Source organism: Mirounga angustirostris, unplaced genomic scaffold (genome assembly GCF_029215605.1).
Source record: "Mirounga angustirostris isolate CCGP_5_RB_7025 unplaced genomic scaffold, mMirAng1.0.hap1 SCAF_12, whole genome shotgun sequence".
Taxonomy (NCBI): domain Eukaryota; kingdom Metazoa; phylum Chordata; class Mammalia; order Carnivora; family Phocidae; genus Mirounga; species Mirounga angustirostris.
The window spans coordinates 50,502,037-50,521,465 of record NW_026991720.1 but is presented as its reverse complement, the minus strand read 5'-3'; the positions used below and the strand labels follow the sequence as shown (position 1 = coordinate 50,521,465).

At 33.7% G+C, this 19,429-nt stretch overlaps 1 protein-coding gene across 5 annotated transcripts in view; it reads left to right on the top strand.

Annotated features, from left to right (window-relative positions):
• The window catches only part of PALS2 (protein associated with LIN7 2, MAGUK p55 family member), a 132,206-nt gene that overhangs the window by 81,601 nt on the left and 31,176 nt on the right, over positions 1-19,429 (top strand). For 4 of the 5 annotated variants that reach the window (XM_064575158.1, XM_064575155.1, XM_064575156.1 and 1 more), the window contains 3 exons: positions 295-522; positions 15,728-15,769; positions 17,223-17,354. In XM_064575158.1, the coding sequence (XP_064431228.1) occupies positions 295-522; positions 15,728-15,769; positions 17,223-17,354 (402 nt within the window). The remainder of the gene's footprint in view (positions 1-294; positions 523-15,727; positions 15,770-17,222; positions 17,355-19,429) is intronic. The other variant, XM_064575157.1, reaches the window with a different exon arrangement.

Here is a 19,429-nt window from a genome sequence, read left to right as displayed (position 1 = left end):
AAGCTTGGAACAAGGCCATCAGAATGCATAAATACTTTTTCTTCTCTTTGAACTTTTTATCCTGTGGAATGCAATTCCCATGGAAGTCCTATTTTTATGGGGTGGTGTATGTCATCACAGTTGCCTATGGTTTAATGAGATTAAAATATTGAGACAGAGAACAGAGGAAAAGTAGGAAAAATTAACTCACCTACTTTTAGAATTATTTTCTTGTATATACATATTAATGAATATTTAAGATTTCTTCCTAATAATCTAAAATCAGTGATAATTCTGTTTTTTTATTTCCTTTAGGGTGTAACATTTAGGGTCGAAAATAATGATCTGGTAATTGCCCGAATCCTTCATGGAGGAATGATAGATCGACAAGGTCTGCTTCATGTGGGAGATATCATTAAAGAAGTCAATGGTCATGAGGTTGGAAACAATCCAAAGGAATTACAAGAATTACTGAAAAATATTAGTGGAAGTGTCACCCTAAAAATTTTACCAAGCTATAGAGATACTGTAACCCCTCAACAGGTTAGTAATAAAATTCTTGGTAATATTAAGAATACTTTCATTTCTTTAATCACACTGTTGAATATAACCACTACTTGCTCCTCTTTTGCTAAAGAAGAGTGGAAAAACCTATGATTTAAGTGTTCCGAATTGCCTTATTTTGTCATGGGTGAACTTTTGAATTTTGAAACTATTAGCACTGTCTTATTAGGAAGGAATACCAAATGTCTTTGTGAACACTATGAACCCTAGCATTACAGTAACTTACAGCTAGGTATCTGAAAAATCATAAAGCCTTTTAGTCATTAATCTGGCAAACACTTTTGGCACCTGTTATGTTCCAGGCATTGTATTAGGCCCTGTGAGAAGATAAGAATATAGCTCCAAATACCTCTTGCTTAGTGTTCATGTGATGAGCTGTATGGGGAATGAGGTAAGAAAGGGAAGATGGGTGTATAGATTGAGAAAAATCTTGAATACCTGGATTGTACACATTTGATCTGATTTTTATAACTAATTTTTAGGTAAAGTAGATTATTGAACAGGGTAATGTTCTAATGACAGTGATCATCTAGTTTCATCATGTTGAGTGAATTTCCAAAAGGAGAGAAGTGATATCTGATATCCTGTAACCAGGAAGCAAAACTTTGGAGGTGTGAGGTGATTTCTGAGAGGCAACTCTAAAAGAAGGTTAACACTGTTTGGGTTCAAATACCAATGCTACCACTTACTAGCTTAGCCTTTCTGTGCTTCATTGTCTCATGTATGTAGTTAGGGATAATATTTCTTTTCTCAGAAGATGTTATGAGGATTAAATGATTTAATTCATGTAAAGCTCTCTTAGCAGTGCCTGGCACATGGCACTCAAAAAGTAGCTGCTGCTGTTGTCATGATGGTGGTGATGAAGTAGTGATGGTGTAATAGAATTGTAAAGAAAGAAATGTAATAAAGTAATTGCAGAAAAAGATTTGGCAATCATAGTGGGAATGTTGGAACTGAGGAGAGGGTTTAAAGGCCTAGATAATGTAGAAATAGGAAATAACAGTGTTTTAGATTGATACCTTTAATTATTCAACTTCATTTCACAAATTTATTGTTTCATGGGTAAGTGAAATGATAAGTTTTTACATAAGATACTGCCAGTGATCTTATTTTCAATATGAGAACTTAGAAGTCTAGTTTTCATATTTCCATGCAATTCTTTTAAAAAACATATGTTGATTACCTGTTTTACATAGTTCTTTGAAGGATAGGATAAAATGTATACATTTTTTTTAAGTTTTTATTTTAATCACCTGGTGTTTAGCATGACAAGTGCCCTCCTTAATCCCCATCACCTATTTCACTCATCTCCCTACCCACCTCCCCTCTGGTAACCACCAGTTTGTTCTCTATATTTGAGTCTGTTTCTTGGTTTCTCTTTCTCTTTTTTTCCTTTTGCTTGTTTTGTTTCTTAAATTCTACATATGAGTGAAATCATAAGGCATTTGTCTTACTCTGACTGACTTATTTCACTTAGGATTATACTCTCTAGCTCCGTCCATGCCATTGCAAATGGCAAAATTTCATTCTTTTTTATGGCTGAATAATATTTCATTATATATATGTATATATGTGTGTATGTGTACCACATCTTCTTTATCCATTCATCAATCGATGGACACTTGGGCTGCTGCCATACCTTGGCTATTGTGAATAATGCTGCTGTAAACATAGAGGTGTCTGTATCCTTTGCATTGGTGTTTTTGTATTCTTTGGGTAAATATCCAGTAGTGCAATTGCTATCATAGGGTATCATAGGGTAGTTCTATTTTTAACTTCTTGAGGAACTTCCATACTGTTTTCCACAGTGGCTTCACCAGTTTGCATTCCCACCAACAGTGCAAGAGGGTTCCTTTTTTCCACATCCTCATCAACACTTGTTTCTTGTATTTTTGATTTTAGCTATTCTGACAGGTGTAAAGTGCTATTTCATTATAGTTTTGATTTGCATTTCCCTGATGATGAATGATATTGAGCATCTTTTCATGTGTCTGTTGGCCATCTATGTTTTCTTTGGAGAAATGTCCATTTTTTTTAATTGGATTATTTGGTTTGGGGTGGTTTTATAAGCTCTTTATATATTTTGGATATTAACCCTTTATTGAATGTGCCATTTGCAGATATCTTCTCCCATTCTGTAGGTTGCCTTTTAGTTGTGTTGATGGTTTCCTTTGCTGTGCAGAAGCTTTTTATTTTGATGGAGTCCCAATAGTTTAGTTTTGCTTTTGTTTTCCTTGCCTTAGGGGACCTATCTAGAAAAAAGTTGTTATGGCCAATGTCATGTGCTCTTTCCTGGGATTTTTATGGTTTCAGGTCTCACATTTAGGTCTTTAATCCATTTTGAATTTATTTTTGTGTGCCGTGTAAGAAAGTGGTCATTTTCCCGTAACCATTTGTTGAAGAGACTGTCTTTTTCCCATTGGATATTCTTTCCTGCTTTGTCAAAAGATTAACTGACTGTATAATTGTGGATTTCTTTCTGGATTTTCTATTCTGTTCTATTTATCTATGCATCTGTTTTTGTGCCAGTACCATACCGTTTTGATTACTACACCTTTGTAATATAACATGAAGTCTGGAATTCAGATGCATCCAGCTTTGCTTTCCTTTTTCAGTATTACTTTGGCTATTTAGGGTCTTTTGTGGTTCCATATAAATTTTAGGATTAATTGTTTTAGCTCTGTGAAAAATGCTGATGGTATTTTGATAGGGATTGCATTAAATGTGTAGATTGCTTTGGGTAGTATAGACATTTTAACAATGTTTTTTTCTTCTAATTTGTGATATGGAATGTCCTTCCATTTCTTTATATCATCCTTAATTTCTTTCATCATTGCTTTATGGTTTTCAGAATACAGGTCATTCACCTCTGGCTAGGTTTATTCCTAGGTATCTTATTAATTTTGGTGCATTTGTAAATGGGATTATTTTCTTAATTTCTCTTTCTGCTGCTTCATTATTGGTGTGTAGAAATACAACAGATTTCTGTAGATTGATTTTGTATCCTGTGACTTTACTAAATTTCTTAATTAGTTCTTGCAGTTTTTTGTTGGAGTCTTTTGGGTTTTCTTTATATAGTATCATGTCATCTGCAAAGAGTGAAAGTTTGACTTCTTCCTTGCAGATTTAATTTTTGTTGTCTGATTGCTGTGGCTAGGTCTTCCAATACTATGTTGAATAAAGGTGGTGAGAGTGAACATCCTTGTTTTGTTCCTGATCTTAGGGGAAAGGCTCTCAGTTTGTCCCCACTGAAGATGATATTAGCTGTCTTTTCATATATGGCCTTTATTATGTTGTGCTATGTTCCTTCCAAACCTACTTTGTTGAGGATTTTTATCATGAATGGATGTTTTACTTTGTCAAATGCTTTTACAGTGGCTGTTGAAATGATCATATGGTTCTTATCCTTTCTTACTGATGTGACGTGTCATGTTGACTGATGTGTGAATATTGAACCACTCTTGCAACCCAGGAATAAATCCCACTTGGTCGTAGTGAGTGATTTTATTAATGTATTGTTGGATTTGGTTTGCTAGTATTCTGTTGAGGATATTTGCATTTATGTTCATCAGAGATCTTGGCCTGTAGTTCTTTGGCCTGTGGTGTCTTTATCTAATTTTGGTATCAGGGTAATGCTGGCATTACAGGGTGAATTTGGAAGTTTTCCTTCCTTTTCTCTTTTTTGGAATAGTTTGAGAAGAATAGATATTAACTCTTCTTTCAGTGTTTGGCAGAATTTGCCTTTGAAACCCTCTGGTCTTGGACTTTTGTTTGTTGGGAGTTTTTTAATTATTGATTCAATTTTGTTACTGGTAATTGTTCAAATTTTCTATTTCTAATTTTCTATTTTTTCCTGCTTCAGTTTTGGTCGGTTATATGTTTCTAGAAATTTATCCACTTCTTCTAAGTTGTCCAGTTTGTCAGCATATAATTTTTCTTAATATTCTCTTATAATTGTATTTTTGTGGGGTTTATTATTATTTCTCCTCTCTCATTTGTGATTTTATTTGGGTCTTTTCTCTTTTTTTCTTGATAAGTCTGGCTGGTGGTGTATCAGTTTTATTGTTTTTTTGTTTTTGTTCTTTTTGTTTTTTTGAAGAACCAGCTCCTGGTTTCATTGATCTATTGTTTTTTTAGTTTCTGTATCATTTATTTCTGCTCTAATCCTTATTATTTCCTTCCTTCTTCTGATTTTAGGTTTTGTTTTTTCTTTTTCTAGTTCCTTTAGGTGTAACGTTAGGTTGTTTATTTGAGATTTTTCTTCTTGAGGTAGGCCTTTATTGCTGTAAACTTACTCTTAGAAATGCTTTTGCTGCATCCCAAAGGTTTCATACCATTATGTTTTCATTTTCATTTGTTTCCATGTATTTTTAAATTTCTTCTTTGATTTCCTGATTGATCTATTCATTGTTTAGTATCATATTATTTAACTTTCGTGTATTTATAGTATTTCCAGGTTTTTTCTTATGGTTGACGTCTAGTTTTATAATAGTGTGGTCAGAAAAGATGCATGGTATGACTTTGATTTTTTTTAATTTGTTGAGGCTTGTTTTGTGGTCTAATATGTGATCAGTTCTGGAGAATGTTCCCTGTGCACTTGAATAGAATGTGTATTCTTCTGTTTTAGGGTGGAAATTCTGAATATATCTGTTAAATCCATCTGGTCCATTGTGTCACTCAAAGCCATTGTTTTCTTGTTGATTTTCTGTTTAGATGATCCTTCCATTGATGTAAATGGGGTGTTAAAGTCCTTTACTATTATTGTATTATTATCGATTACTTCCTTTATGTTTGTTATTAACTGTTTTATGTATTTGGGTGTGCCCATAGTGGGTGCATAAATACTTAAAATTGTTATATCTTCTTGTTGGGTTATCTCTTTTATTATTCCATAGTGCACTTCTTTGTCTCTTGTTATAGTTTTTGTTTTAAAATCTTTTGTCCAAGGGGGGCGCCTGGGTGGCTCAGTCGTTAAGCGTCTGCCTTCGGCTCAGGTCATGATCCCAGGGTCCTGGGATCGAGTCCCACATCGGGCTCCCTGCTCCATGGGAAGCCTGCTTCTCCCTCTCCCGCTCCCCCTGCTTGTGTTCCCTCTTTTGCTGCGTCTCTCTGTCAAATAAATAAAAAATCTTTAAAAAATAAATAAATAAATAAATAAAATAAAATCTTTTGTCCAAGATAAGTATTGCTACTACCACTTTTTTCTGACATCCATTTGCATGATAAATGTTTCTCTGTCCCCTTAGTTTCAATAGGCAGGTGTTTTATTTTTTTAATCCATTCTGTCACTTTATGTCTTTTGATTGGAGTGTTTAGGCCTTTTACATGTTAAGTAATTATTGATAGATATGTATTTATTGCCATTTTATTACTTGTTTTATGGTTGTTTCTGAACATTTTCTCTGATCTTTTCTTGTCTTTCATGGTTTGCTGGCTTTCTTAGTGATATATTTGGATTTCTTTCTCTTTATTCTTTGCATATTCATTAGTGGTTTTTGATTTGTGGTTACCATTAGGTTTGTATATAACATCTTCTGCATATGGCAGTCTATATTAAATTCATGATTGTTTATGTTTGAATCTATTCTTTACTCTTCTCCTACCCATGTTTTAGATATATGGTGTCATAATTTACATCTTTTTATTTTGTGAGTTCCTTGACTGATTTTTCACAGAAATATTCATTTTTACTGCTTTTTTGTTTTCTACCTTCATACTGTCATTTTTGGTCTTTCCACTCGAAGAGTTCCCTTTAATTTTTCTTGCAGGTTTGGTTTAGTGGTCATGAACTTCTTTAGTTTTTATTTGTCTGGGAAAATCTCTCTCTCCTATTCTGAATGACAGCCGTGCTAGATAGAGTATTCTTGCCTGCAGGTTTTTCCCATTCAGCATTTTGAATATATCATGGCACTCCTTTCTGGCGTGGAAAGTTTCTGCTGGAAAATTCACTGATAGCCTTATAGGGTTTTCTTCATATGTAACTTCTTTTGTCCTGTTGCTCTTAATATTTTTTCTTTTTCACTTTATTTTTCCATTTTAATTACAGTGTGTCTTTGTGTGGATCTGCTTTGATTTTGTTGGGGGTTCTCTGTGCCTCCTAGATCTGGATATCTGTTTCCTTCCCCAGATTAGAGAAGTTTTCAGCTATTATTTCTCCTGATATATTCTCTGCCGCCGTTTCTCTCTCTCCTTCTTCTGGGACTCCTATAATATAAATGTTATTACATTTGATGGAGTCACTGAGTTCCCTAAGTCTATTCTCATTTTGCATAATTCTTTTTTCTCTCTTTTGTTCAGCATAATTACTTTCCATTACTCTGTCTTCTAGGTTATTAATTCATTCCTTTGTTTCTTCCAGCCTGCTGTTCATTTCATCAGACATATTTTTCCTTTGTTTATTGAGCCCTTGATCTCTACTGTATTATTCCTGATCTCTTTCTTAATGGTTTCACTGATGTCCTCCACTCTATTCTCAAGTCCATTGAGTATCCTTATGATCATTGCTTAAAATTCTTTATCAAGCATGTTACTTAAATCTGTTTCACTTAGATCTCCCACTGTGGCTTTGTCTTTTTCTTTCATTTGGTATAAATTCCTCTGTCTTCTCATTTTGTCTAAGTCTCTGTGCCTGTTTCTCTGTGTTAGGAAAGTTAACTACGTCTCCTGTTCTTTGAGGGTAATGGCTTTATAAAGAAGCAGTCCTGTAGTGCCCTGCAGTGTAGTGGCCCCTGTTCCCCAGCACCAAGAAAAGAATCATGAAAGAAAATGTATTTGAAATTAGACATTTCACATCACTAGTACCTCTCAGACCTCCTGTATTTCTCAAGTGGCACATTTCCATTTGGACTTGAATAGATTGGAAAAGTAGAACCTAAGATTTACTATTTTTTTATTATATGTTGTGTTAATTAGGAAGATTTCTTCCCCCCCCTCCCCCCCCCCCATGGTTTAAACCAGAATTCTTACTGGTTTACCAAGGCTATCATGGACTTTTACAGGCAAGATACAGTTTTATAATATTAATATGTTACATGTTAGCACTTTGGCTCAAATTCCTTTCTAGATTCTGCACCTGGTGAACTGGTCTGAATAGTGTAAGGTGCAAGGATCTTTAGTCCTGTCAGGCTTAAATTTATTCCCATCCTATGCCTTCTCAAACTCTTTTATTTAGCCTTTAGAACTGGGAGAAAAGATGTAAATGGGTTAGGAGAGGTCATCTAAGCCTGAGGCAGTTCTCAGGCCTATGTATCATAAAAAAGAAAAGAGACTAACATGAGGGCTTCCAAAGGTGAGCCAAAACATGTCTAAATTGGGTTATTTTTTAAACTGAATGAGGAAATGATTACTAATTATGTTGGAACAATACCTGTCCTGGACAAACTATGGTCATTTTCCTAAGAGAAGCTATGCGGAGGCAAGGGCATTTAGCCTCTTCAGCTCTTTCACTAGAAGCTCCATCATGTAGTCCTCGTGTGCCTATCTTAACTCCCTCTGGACTGCTATGAGAGCAGAAGGGACCAGGAGCTCTCCCTGCCAGGTGGTGTTTCTCAAAGCACTATCAGTAGATCATTTTTATCAGAATAATTGAGGTGCTTATAAAAATCAAAATTTTTCATGAGATCTAAGAATCTATAATTATAAATTTGAGACCAAGGTAAATTAGAAGTTGTAGCTAATTCTGAGGTTCTTCAACTTACATAAAGGTTTAGTTCCCAAAGGCTGTTGATAATTCCATTTGTTCATTAAGGCCAAACTAATAGGAATTCTCTTACTCATCTTTAAGGCCACCATGATGTAGGTACCAAAATATTTTAAGAAAAATTGCAGTTCCATATGCATGTAAAAATTCTTTTTTTTTTTTAAGATTTTATTTATTTGACAGAGAGAGACACAGTGAGAGAGGGAACACAAGCAGGGGGAGTGGGAGTGGGAGAAGCAGGCTTCCTGCCAAGGAGGGAGCCCGATGCAGGGCTTGATCCCAGGGTCTTGGGATCATGACGTGAGCCGAAGGCAGATGTTTAATGACTGAGCCACCCAGGCGCCCCTGCATGTAAAAATTCTTAACAAAATAATAGCAAATGAAATTTAATGATATATAAAAGAGATAAGAGGACATGTTCAAATTGGATTTATCCCATGGGTGCTAGGATGGTTTCATACTGGAAATCAGTGTGAAACCAAGCACATTAACAGATTTAAAGAGAAAAACCTCAATAAAGAATTTGATAAAATTCAATACATAGTCATGATTTTAAAAAAGGTTTAGTAAATTGAGAACAGAAGGGAAGCTCCTTACTCTTATTTTATAAAAAACACTAAAGAAAACATTATTCTGAATAGTTGAATATTAGAATCATTCTCTTTAACACCAGGAACTGGACCCTCAGGTGGTCTGCCTAAGACTCTAGTACAACCCCAGTCCCCCAGGAAGCCTCATTTCCATTCCAGCAAGATCAAAGAACCTACCATAAATGAAGAGAAACTTGCCAAACTTCAGACATAATTGTGCATTGGTTAAAAAAAAAAAAAATGCCCTGAGATGGTATATAGAGTAACAGATGATACAAGAAATATATGTTACAATAAGTGATAAAAATTTTCAGTTCTCCTTAAAGAAACTAAGAATAAGCAGTATCTCTGATATTAAAGAGGTAAGTGTATCTGCACACTAGGGAATGGTTATCTACTTACTTTAACAACCCTAATGCTCAGACGTCTCTGGCAGCAAACACTTTTACCATTACCAGCCATGCTGAGACACAACCCCTGACAAAAATGCCACCTGGCTTCTTAGACCAACTTGGTATTGAGAAGCTTAAGGACACTGGATGGAAAAGCACCACTTGCTATTGGGGAGAAGGGTGATCTTGTTCAGAGTTTTGATGGGGCTTTCAATAATTAGGCAAATAATTGACTAGATTTATTTTTAAAATAATAAAACTTCAATAATTTTGATTGCTTAAAAAATTTTGTTACAGCAAATAGATACGGAATGATGAAATATAGAAACGTATAATATTGTAAATTTTGAGGCCCTTGGACACTGCTGCTTTTTAATTATTGTGTATACACAATTATTTGTAGTTAATTAAGCCAGAGAAGCCACAATATAAAGTTTAAAAGAAGGATTAATAAAGTCTTTGCCTAGTTACCAAAAGTAAGAACTAGAGAAGGATGTTCACTTATACCACTTCAATTTAATATTTTACTGAAAGTTTCATAAGCCCAAAAAGACAAATTATAGAAGCAAAAAGTGCAGAAAGAAAATAAAATTTACTATTTTCAAATGATATTTTTTTGCATAGAATGTCCCCAAGACTATAAATTAATAGAAATGAGTTTAGCAAGATATTTGAAAATAAGATTAATATACAGAAGTCAGTTGCATTTCTGTATGTCATCAACAGACATCAAAATATGTAACTAAGACAAGCATCATTTACAGTAGAGTCAGAGAATGTCACATTTATGTCTAGAAATAAATCTATCAAAAATATTCAAGGCCTCTACACACACAAACACACACTACAGTGAAGATCTAAATAAACAGATATGTCATGTTCATGGATAAGAAGACAATATTGTGAAGGTGTCAGTTTTCTTCAAATTGACTTTTATATTCAACAAAATTCCAATAAGATTTTTCATAGTATTTGATAGGATGAATAGCCCATACACTTCTGAGGCAGAAAAGCAGGAATGGGGCATTACTAACATAGGAATTAAGATACCATCATGGTATTGGCGTAAGAGCAGATAGAATGATTAATAGAATAGAGAGTTCAGAAAGAGAGCTAACACATGTACTATTTTGATAAGATGATATATCTTTCAGTGAGAAGAGGAGAAACTATTCAATGAATGAAACCTGTTATTAATGGGGATAACATATGAAGTTGTGTTCCTGTTTCACTTTACATACACAAATCAAGTAAAAGGAGACAATCAGTGAACATATGAAGAGATATTAAAAATCGCAGTGTGGAATACCATTTTATAACATTCAGTTGGCAAAAAGTGTACATGTGACTCCACAATATCACTTCTACACTGTTGGTGGCAGTGTAAATTGGTATAACCACACGAGGCAGGGGCAGGGAGTTTAGCATTATCAGAGTTGAGTGTTCACATATACCGAAACATGGTAATATACTAGAGCAGTTCATATGTGTGTACAACTGGAAACATGTTCATGTTAAGAAGCATGTAAATTCCAAAAGATTATATGCCATGGTGTGATATAATTTTTTATGTTTAACTAAATGCATACTTTTAAAGAATGCATATATTTGCACAGTAAAACTATACGAAAAGAAAGCAAAGAGTTAACACAAGATTCAGGGTAAGGGTTACCTTAGCTGGGGAAGCCAGGGTGATGGAATGGAATGGAATGAGAGCAGGAGGACCCCTTAAGGTTCTAGCCTCTGTTTTGGGTACAAGTTTATGGCTGTTTATCACATTTTTTAAAAGAAATAAAATAAAAATAGGCTTTGCATGAACCAGTGACTTAGTGTGATATAAATTAAGAATAATTATTATTAGTATAATTCTGAACAGTCCAGTTTAATAGATTTTTAAATAATTTTTTTGACAGAAGCTTAAATATGTGGCCCACAGATGGATATTTACCAAATAGGAGTGTGAATTGCCCCTCAGAGCTTTTTTTAAATAAACATATATTCTAGCCTCCCTGCTGATTGAAAATGTGTGTGTGGCTGCATTTAACTGAGTAGGCCGAGTTCATGTACTTTGAAAATCTTTAGAAATATAACATCCTTCCTTAATCATCTCCGCTATTGTCATAGTGAACTTCATAGCAACTATGATCACTGCATTCGCCACCTTGTCACTTGTTCTAATTGCAAATTCAAATGGACCTGAAAATATGTGTTGAGACTGAGGGTGTGTAAGGAACACTTGCACTATGTTCAGATGACGTATTCCCACATTTCCAACCACCTTCTGATTTAACATAAGGGTCATGGTAGAGCTATTTCTACAGCCATTTCATCATTTAATTTCTTTTCTCTTACTAATTATTATCCTTTGCATAGGCCCAGCATAGTCATGTGTAATATTTTATTTTTTCAGTACTTCTGAAATGCTTATATTTACTTCTAAAAAATATCTTTGAGATAAAGCTTATATAAATAGCATATTTAAAGTATACAGTTTGATAAATGTAGATATATATATTTGTGAAACCATCAACATAATCAAGACAACATATATATCTAGCACCTCCAGAAGTTTCTTTGTATCCATTGATAATCCTTTCCTCCTTTTCCCTCCCTGAATGCATTCCAGGCAAGCACTGCTCTGCTTTCTGTCACCATAGTTTAGTTTACATTTTCCTTATTTTTATATAAATGGAAGCATGCAACATGAATCATCTTTGCTGTTATTTATTTTTTTAATCTTCTTTCAGCATAATTCTTTTGGGATTCATCCATCTTTTTATGTGTGTCAGTAGTTGATTCCTTTCTCTTGATGAGTAATATTTCATTGCGTGGGTATACCATAGTTTGTTTATCCATTAACTGGCTGATGAACATTTTTGTTGTTTCCACTTTGAGGCTATTATAAATAAAGATGCTGTGGCCATTTACATGTAAGTCCCTTGGGTGAATACCTAGGAATTGAAGGATTGGGTCATAGTAGGTATATGTCGAACTTTCACAGAAGTGGCTGAACTATTTTTAGAAGTGATTGTACCAGTGTACATTCCCCCCAGCATTTTATGAGAGTTTCAGTTACTGTACATCTTCACCGACATTTGGATGGTCAGTCCTTATAATTTTAGACACCCATATAGATGTGTAGTGATAACTCAATATGATTTTAATTTACATTTCCCTGATTACTTAATACTGAGCATCTTTTCATGTGTTTATTTTTTTCTATGTCTGTTTTGGTGATTGTCTTCAAATCTTACCCATTTTTTATTGAGATTATTTATTTAGTTTGAGAGTTCTTTATTTTGAATACAAATACAAATCAGAATTATGATTTATAAGGATTTTCTCACAGTGAAAAGGCTTGTCTTTTCGTTCTCTTAACAGCGTAATACAAAGAGCAGAAGTTCTTAATTTTGATGAAGTCCAACTTTTCCATGTTTTTCTTTTACAGATCATGCTTGTATTGTTCTGTGTAAAATATTTTTGTATAACCTAAGGTCATAAAGATTTTCTTCGATTTTTTTTTTTTTTCCTAAAAGTTGTACAGTTTTATACCTAGCTCTAGGATCCATTTAGTGTATGAGTTTTTGTATAGGTTTAAGATATGGATGAATGGGGGGTTGCATTCTTTCATCAAATTTGGAAACATTTTGACTATTACCTCTTCAGATTATTTTTCTATTCCCATTTTTTCTGTCCTTTGGTGACATCATTTCCACATATATTAGGCTACTTGAAGTTGTCCCATTGCTCAGTGATACTCTTCATTTATTTCAATCTTGTTACTTCCCTGTTTTTTATCTTAGTTTCTATTGCCAGATCTTCAAGTTTATTTTCTTCACTTCTGGCGTACTTTTTCCATCTTAGATATTTTGGTTTTCATCTCTAGAAATATAAATTGAGTTTTGTTTTGTTTTTTATATCTGCCATGTTTCTACCTAATATGCCTAGTCCTTCCTCTAGCTTCTTGAACCTAAGAATACAATTTGTAAAGTTAAAGTAACTATTTTAATGTCCTTCTCTACTAATTTGATCATGTTTATCATTTCTGGATCACTCTTAATTGATTTTTCCCCACATTTTAAATTGTATTTTCCTGCTTATTTGCATGCCTGGTTATTTTTGATTGGTTGTTAGACATTATGAATTTTACCTTGTTGAATGCTTGATATTTTTGTATTCTTAGAAAATTCTTAAACTTTGTTCTAGGCTACTTAAGTTACTTGGGGCAGTTTGATCATTTCAGATCTTGCTTTTTAAGCTTTGTTAGGTACAGTCAGAGCAAGATTAAGTCTGGGGCATAATCCTTCCAACTACTCAGTGCCTCATGAATTATGAGATTTTTCCACTCACCTTGTTGAGAAAAGAAATTATTCCTGACCCTGTATGACCTGCTGATATTACTTATCATGCTGGTTCTTTACCTGACTTAGTTTCCTCATACCCATGCACTGATCAGTATAGTCTCCTGAAGAGAGGAGGGAGTGTCCCTCCCTGGAGGGAGTGTTCTACAATTCTTGAGTGTGCAGCCCTTTCCTCACTGATTAGTCTGTTCTGTATGCTGTAGCCACCTTGATCTCCCTGGTTGCCCAGCTCATCTCCTCAACTTAGAGACCACACAGGGTCTTCTGAGATCCTTCCTTCCTGAGTTGCAACCTGGAAACTTTCTCAGTGCAGTTATCAGGGGCAACTGAATAGTTTATCTTGTTTGTTTCCATTTTTTAGGGATCACTGACTTCATTGCCTGATGTCTTAAAAAATGTTTTGTCAAATTTTGTCCAGTATTTTAGTTGTTTCAAGTTGGAGAGTCCTTTATTGGTTCATCTTAGTCAGAAGCAGGAGTCCTTTTATATTTATTACCATGAGAATTTAATTTTTAAATAGGTGAATCATTTCCATGGTTCAAAATTCAAGAAATATAAATAGGTATTCAATTGAAATTTCTTTCATAATCCACTACAAAACTAGTGCTCACTCCCTATAAGAAACCATTCTGTTAATTTATCTTTCTAGAGTTTCTTTATTCATATGCAAGTAAGTAAAAATTATATATTATTATTCCTGTTCCACCTTCTTTTCAGTGAAAAGCTTACATAGTATATACAGTACTTGTTTTTTTCACTTAAATGTGTATCTCTAGGATCTTTCCTTATTGGTACATAGACTGCTTCTTGACACATTATCACCACCTCCCCACCCTTTTTAATAGCTGCATAGTATTATATTATATAAACTTATCATCATTTATTTAACCAGTTCCGTATTATTAAACTATTAGGTTGCTTCCAATCTTTTGCTACTAGGACTAATTTGGTAGTTAATAGTCTTGTACATAAATCATTTTGCATATGTCTGAGCAACATTGCTGTTTAATACATTCCCAGAGGTAGATTAGTAGGTGAGAAGATGTTTGCACTTGTAATTTTGATACCTATTGTCAAATTGTTCTCCCAAGGGATTGAACCAGATCTCCACTAGCCTGTTAGGAAAATGCCTATTGGCTCATAGTCCCATCTATAGAATGTTATCAAATATTTTGATTTCTGCTAATGCGGTAGGAAGAAAATATTGTTATAATATAGTTTTAATTCGTATTTCTATTCTGAGTGATGTTGAATATCTCTTGTGTTTAAAGCCATTTGTACTTCCCATTCTCTGTTCCATCTACTTTAGATTGTCGGTCAGTTTTTCCTTTTAGTGATAAGAATAGGAGATTGAAATACTTTAGTAGGTTGTGTTTAATAACTTCCTAATAATGAACCATTAACATCCACAGTCTATTAGTAAAACACTTTACAATATACTTAGTAAAATAAAATATAATTATTACTTAATCTGGTCAAATGTCTAATGACTTTAAAGTCATTACAAAATCTTTAGATCAAAGGTTGGGTTAATTGATTTTTCAGACAGAATTTTAAACGTCAAAGTAAAACCAGGCTAATCTGATTTTTGAGCATGAGAGTAATGTTCTAAAATTAGTTTAATAAATGAAATAATAAGAATTGTTCCCTCTAGAAATGTTTTACATTTGAGAGATGTGTTTTGTTCCACAAATAATGACATTTACAGAACAATTTGATGGGAATAGGGGAATAATTATTTGAAATTAAACTATCTCAGAAAATCTCAACTTATGGATACAAAATGTATGTTGTCCCACAGATTAGAATGATAAACACATTCCTGGTTAGATGACAGGATGCTTTTACTGTTCATTTGCTGCAGCTTTCTTGAGAAGTAAGGAGTATCCAAGTATTCTTTTTTTTTTTTAGCTTTGCATACCCATCCTTTTTCTCTGCCTCATCTCAAACACCTCTACCTTTTTGCTTCTATCATTTATAATTTTCAGTTGTTATACCCTATGGACAATTAATGAGGGGAGAGTAGTTACTTTACCAAATGAGTGAAGTGATAAAATGGGCCAGTAGTTTGTTTATATTTTGTTAATTTATTATCAGTTTAAAAGTCTGGCTTTATTTATGCAATGAAAAATATATTTTTAGAGTTGCATCAGTATGGAGAGGCATCCAGCACACATCCGTCAGGTATGATGTCATTCCAGGACATTCTCTGGTATTCCGTTTTTCTGTCTTCTCAGCCAACTAAATTTACCTTGAATAATAATTTGGGTTTTCTTTTTCCATTGCCAAAACTTTGAGCTGCATGCCATTTTCAAGTTAGCCAGTTGTCACATTTTAGCAATCTTAATATTGTTTGTATGCTTGCTTTTTAGATATTTCTAAAATTGCATATCAAAAAAATTTGGGCTTACTGATTTTTTAAATAATAGCCTTTCCAAAGTTATTGAAAACATCCTGAATGCTTTCTACCAAAATCATCTAATTGCAAATAACTAAAATTTTGTCACATGTTCCCAAACTTAGTTACTTTTAAATTATTTTAATATGCATCCATCACATTACATTTTACCACACTAATGATATTATGTATCTGCTTGTATTACTTGAATATCTTCTTTGGTTACATTTATAGAAGTATGATAACAATGTTATTTTGACTAATTTTGTGCTTTTCTGCTTGTTAAAGTTTACCTGCTGATCAATGCCAAGTCAATTCTTCAGTAGATAAAATTTGAGTTTTTATAAATATGCATGAAAAAACTTTTAAGAAAGTAATCTGAACTTGCCGTCAAAAACTGAAAATGCTTAACTTATTAGGATTTACATTAAAGTGAATAAGCAAAATATTCCAGTTATTGGAGATAACTAATAGTGGTAATTGGAATACGTTTATTAATAAAACATATTTAAAAGAAATTTGTGTAGTTCAGTGAATTTAAATTGAGAAATAGTTTCAAGGCCTTTTCAGTGTTTTTCTTACAGTTAATTTAATGTTAATTATTTAAGTCAGAGCAAGATGATTTCAGGAAGGTGTTTTCCACACAAGTTTTGGTCAGTGCAAATCTGTGTGATCATAAAAAATATATTACCAGTGATGAAAATTGGGTTTTTATTTTTTATTTATTTTTTTAGTTACTAAATATATTTCAGATCTGACTTCAACATGAACTTTCATTGTTTAATTTTGGTTTCTGGGCTCTTTCAAAAAGTACCCCCCCCCCCAAAAAAATTCCTATTATATCTGAAATATATGCCTTCAATCAGCTGCATATATTGTTTCTGGGTATTAATCAGAAAGTGGCATTTAATTGAATAAAAATTATGCAGCATTAGTTAGAAAATCATGTGAAAAGATGGGGGAAAGTATAAGAATGATGGAGTAAAATGATTGTCAAACTGTTGGTTTAAGATTAGATATTAAAATAAAAACAAAATTTTAATTGTACTAATATTTATTTTTTGATGCCAAATTATTAATGTGTAATAACTGATTTTTATTTGAGTGGGAAAATGTGCTTAGTTGAAGTACTAAATAAATTGTCAATTACAATTAAATCACAGTGATTTGAAAAAGATTTCAAAAATCTAGTGACAAATGATACATCTATACTACTTTAAATTGTGCTATGTGTTTTAGGTGTTTGTGAAATGTCATTTTGATTATAATCCATACAATGATAACCTGATACCCTGCAAAGAAGCAGGATTGAAGTTTTCAAAAGGAGAAATTCTTCAAATTGTGAATAGAGAAGATCCAAACTGGTGGCAGGTTAGTATGCTTCTCATAATTTCCTCAACTGCTTTTTTATTTTCAATCTTAGATCTGGCCAATATCTGAATATTCAGGAAGAAGGTATTAGCATTTGTTCCAATGATTTTTCATGCATGAACAGCTCCTGCTTCATGGCTGCTAATTTTGTGGACAGGAGATCAAATTGAGAGGGAATTTGGGAGTAGCTGTTAATAAATGCAGAATTAACTAGCCTGTGGAGGTATTCCATTGGTTTAGGGATTAGAACAGTTGGTTCTTCCACATGAGTGACTGACTGTAGTACAATATGGTGTTGGGCAAGAACAACTCACTTGGGGTCATCCCTTCTCAGTGTTGTTGTTTAACTAGAAGTCTTTTACTGTGTGTGTAGTAGTGTCTTTCTCTCTTGTCTCCTCGCCCTCTATGTACATTCATGGCAAATAAAACATAATTTCATAAGCTCTTCAATCTGTTTACCTACCTCTCCTCAGTTACTGAGAAATGAAGGTTTGCTTTATGATTAGTGTTAGTTGGTCTTGGATTGAAATCTGTGTATATGGAAAGGGAGGTGTGTTATCACCATATTTTCCCCCACTTCATTTTCTAAAGATCTCTGTGATCGTCTTCTTTTTCCTTTCCCCTAATACAGCCTTCAGAACACTCTAGCAGCAGAATTAAGTCTGATTTTGTCATTGTTTACACTGTCTAATACCCACAGTATTCAGAGCTGGAGAAAGTGACAAATCGGAAAGTCTAAAATCCCTTAAACCATCAGAAGAAGAGTCTCATTAAAAAGCAAGGTTTATGGTGGGGGGTGGGAGGGATGGGGTGGCTGGGTGATAGACATTGGGGAGGGTATGTGCTATGGTGAGCGCTGTGAATTGTGCAAGACTGTTGAATCACAGATTTGTACCTCTGAAGCAAATAATACATTATATGTTAAAAAAAAAAAAAAAGAAGAAGAAGAAGAAGATAGCAGGAGAGGAATAAATGAAGGGGGGAATCGGAGGGGGAGATGAACCATGAGAGACAATGGACTCTGAAAAACAAACTGAGGGTTCTAGAGGGGAGGGGGTGGGAGGATGGGTTAGCCTGGTGATGGGTATTAAAGAGGGCACGTTCTGCATGGAGCACTGGGTGTTATACACAGACAATGAATCATGGAACACTACATCAAAAACTTAATGATGTAATGTATGGTGATTAACATAACAATAAAAATTAAAAAAAAAAAAACACCAAGGTGTATGAGGAAAGGACCCAGGACCTAGCACTAAACTCTAAATTAAATGGAGATATTAGTAACTCAGATTAGCTCTCTTAAGTTATATTGACTTCTAAGGGGGGAATGAATAACAAGGATAAGAATAGTCCTGCTAATGTGTCCTTAAATTTAAATTAAGACATTATTATGCACAAGTACATTATGCAGTGAGAGAACTAAAACATAGGTAAATTAAAAAGAATCCATGATCTCTAGACTTTTCCACCTAACTTCCTAGAACTCTCATCAAAAAACTCTGTGGCTCTTTCCTTCATTGAACTTTTCCAGGAAAAAATTTTTTTTATCCCTTTCTGTGAATGTCGTCTGCTCATCCTGTCACCATTATTTCAGTCTCCTCCTGCATTTGGTGATGTTACTTTAATTCTATTTTTTAGGATTTTAATGGCTAAAAATGATACCAGATTTTTCAGTGCTAGCTGTAAATATAAAAAACCCTAACTTTGTGGGATAAGCCACTAGCAGCCTTTTCTTTAGCCACTATTTTGAAATAGCACTTTTTTGGATTTCAAAACTTAGTTTCTTGACACTAGATGTAGTTATACCTATTTTAAACTTAGGATATTCAGATTCTGTCTCTCTAGTAGGATTAAGGTTGATAGTAAATACCTTACTAAGGGTGCTAATGAAATGTCCTTTAACACATGAAATAGTATTTATCCTTTCTGTTCTTTGACTTAGCATTATAAATAAAAAGTTGTAGTAATTTAAAGATCCTATATACCTTTGCGTTTTGGTCCCAAAATTTTGATACCAGATGGCAGATTGATTAGGTGCCAATTGATTCCTTAGTGCTAAAGTGTTTAAATAT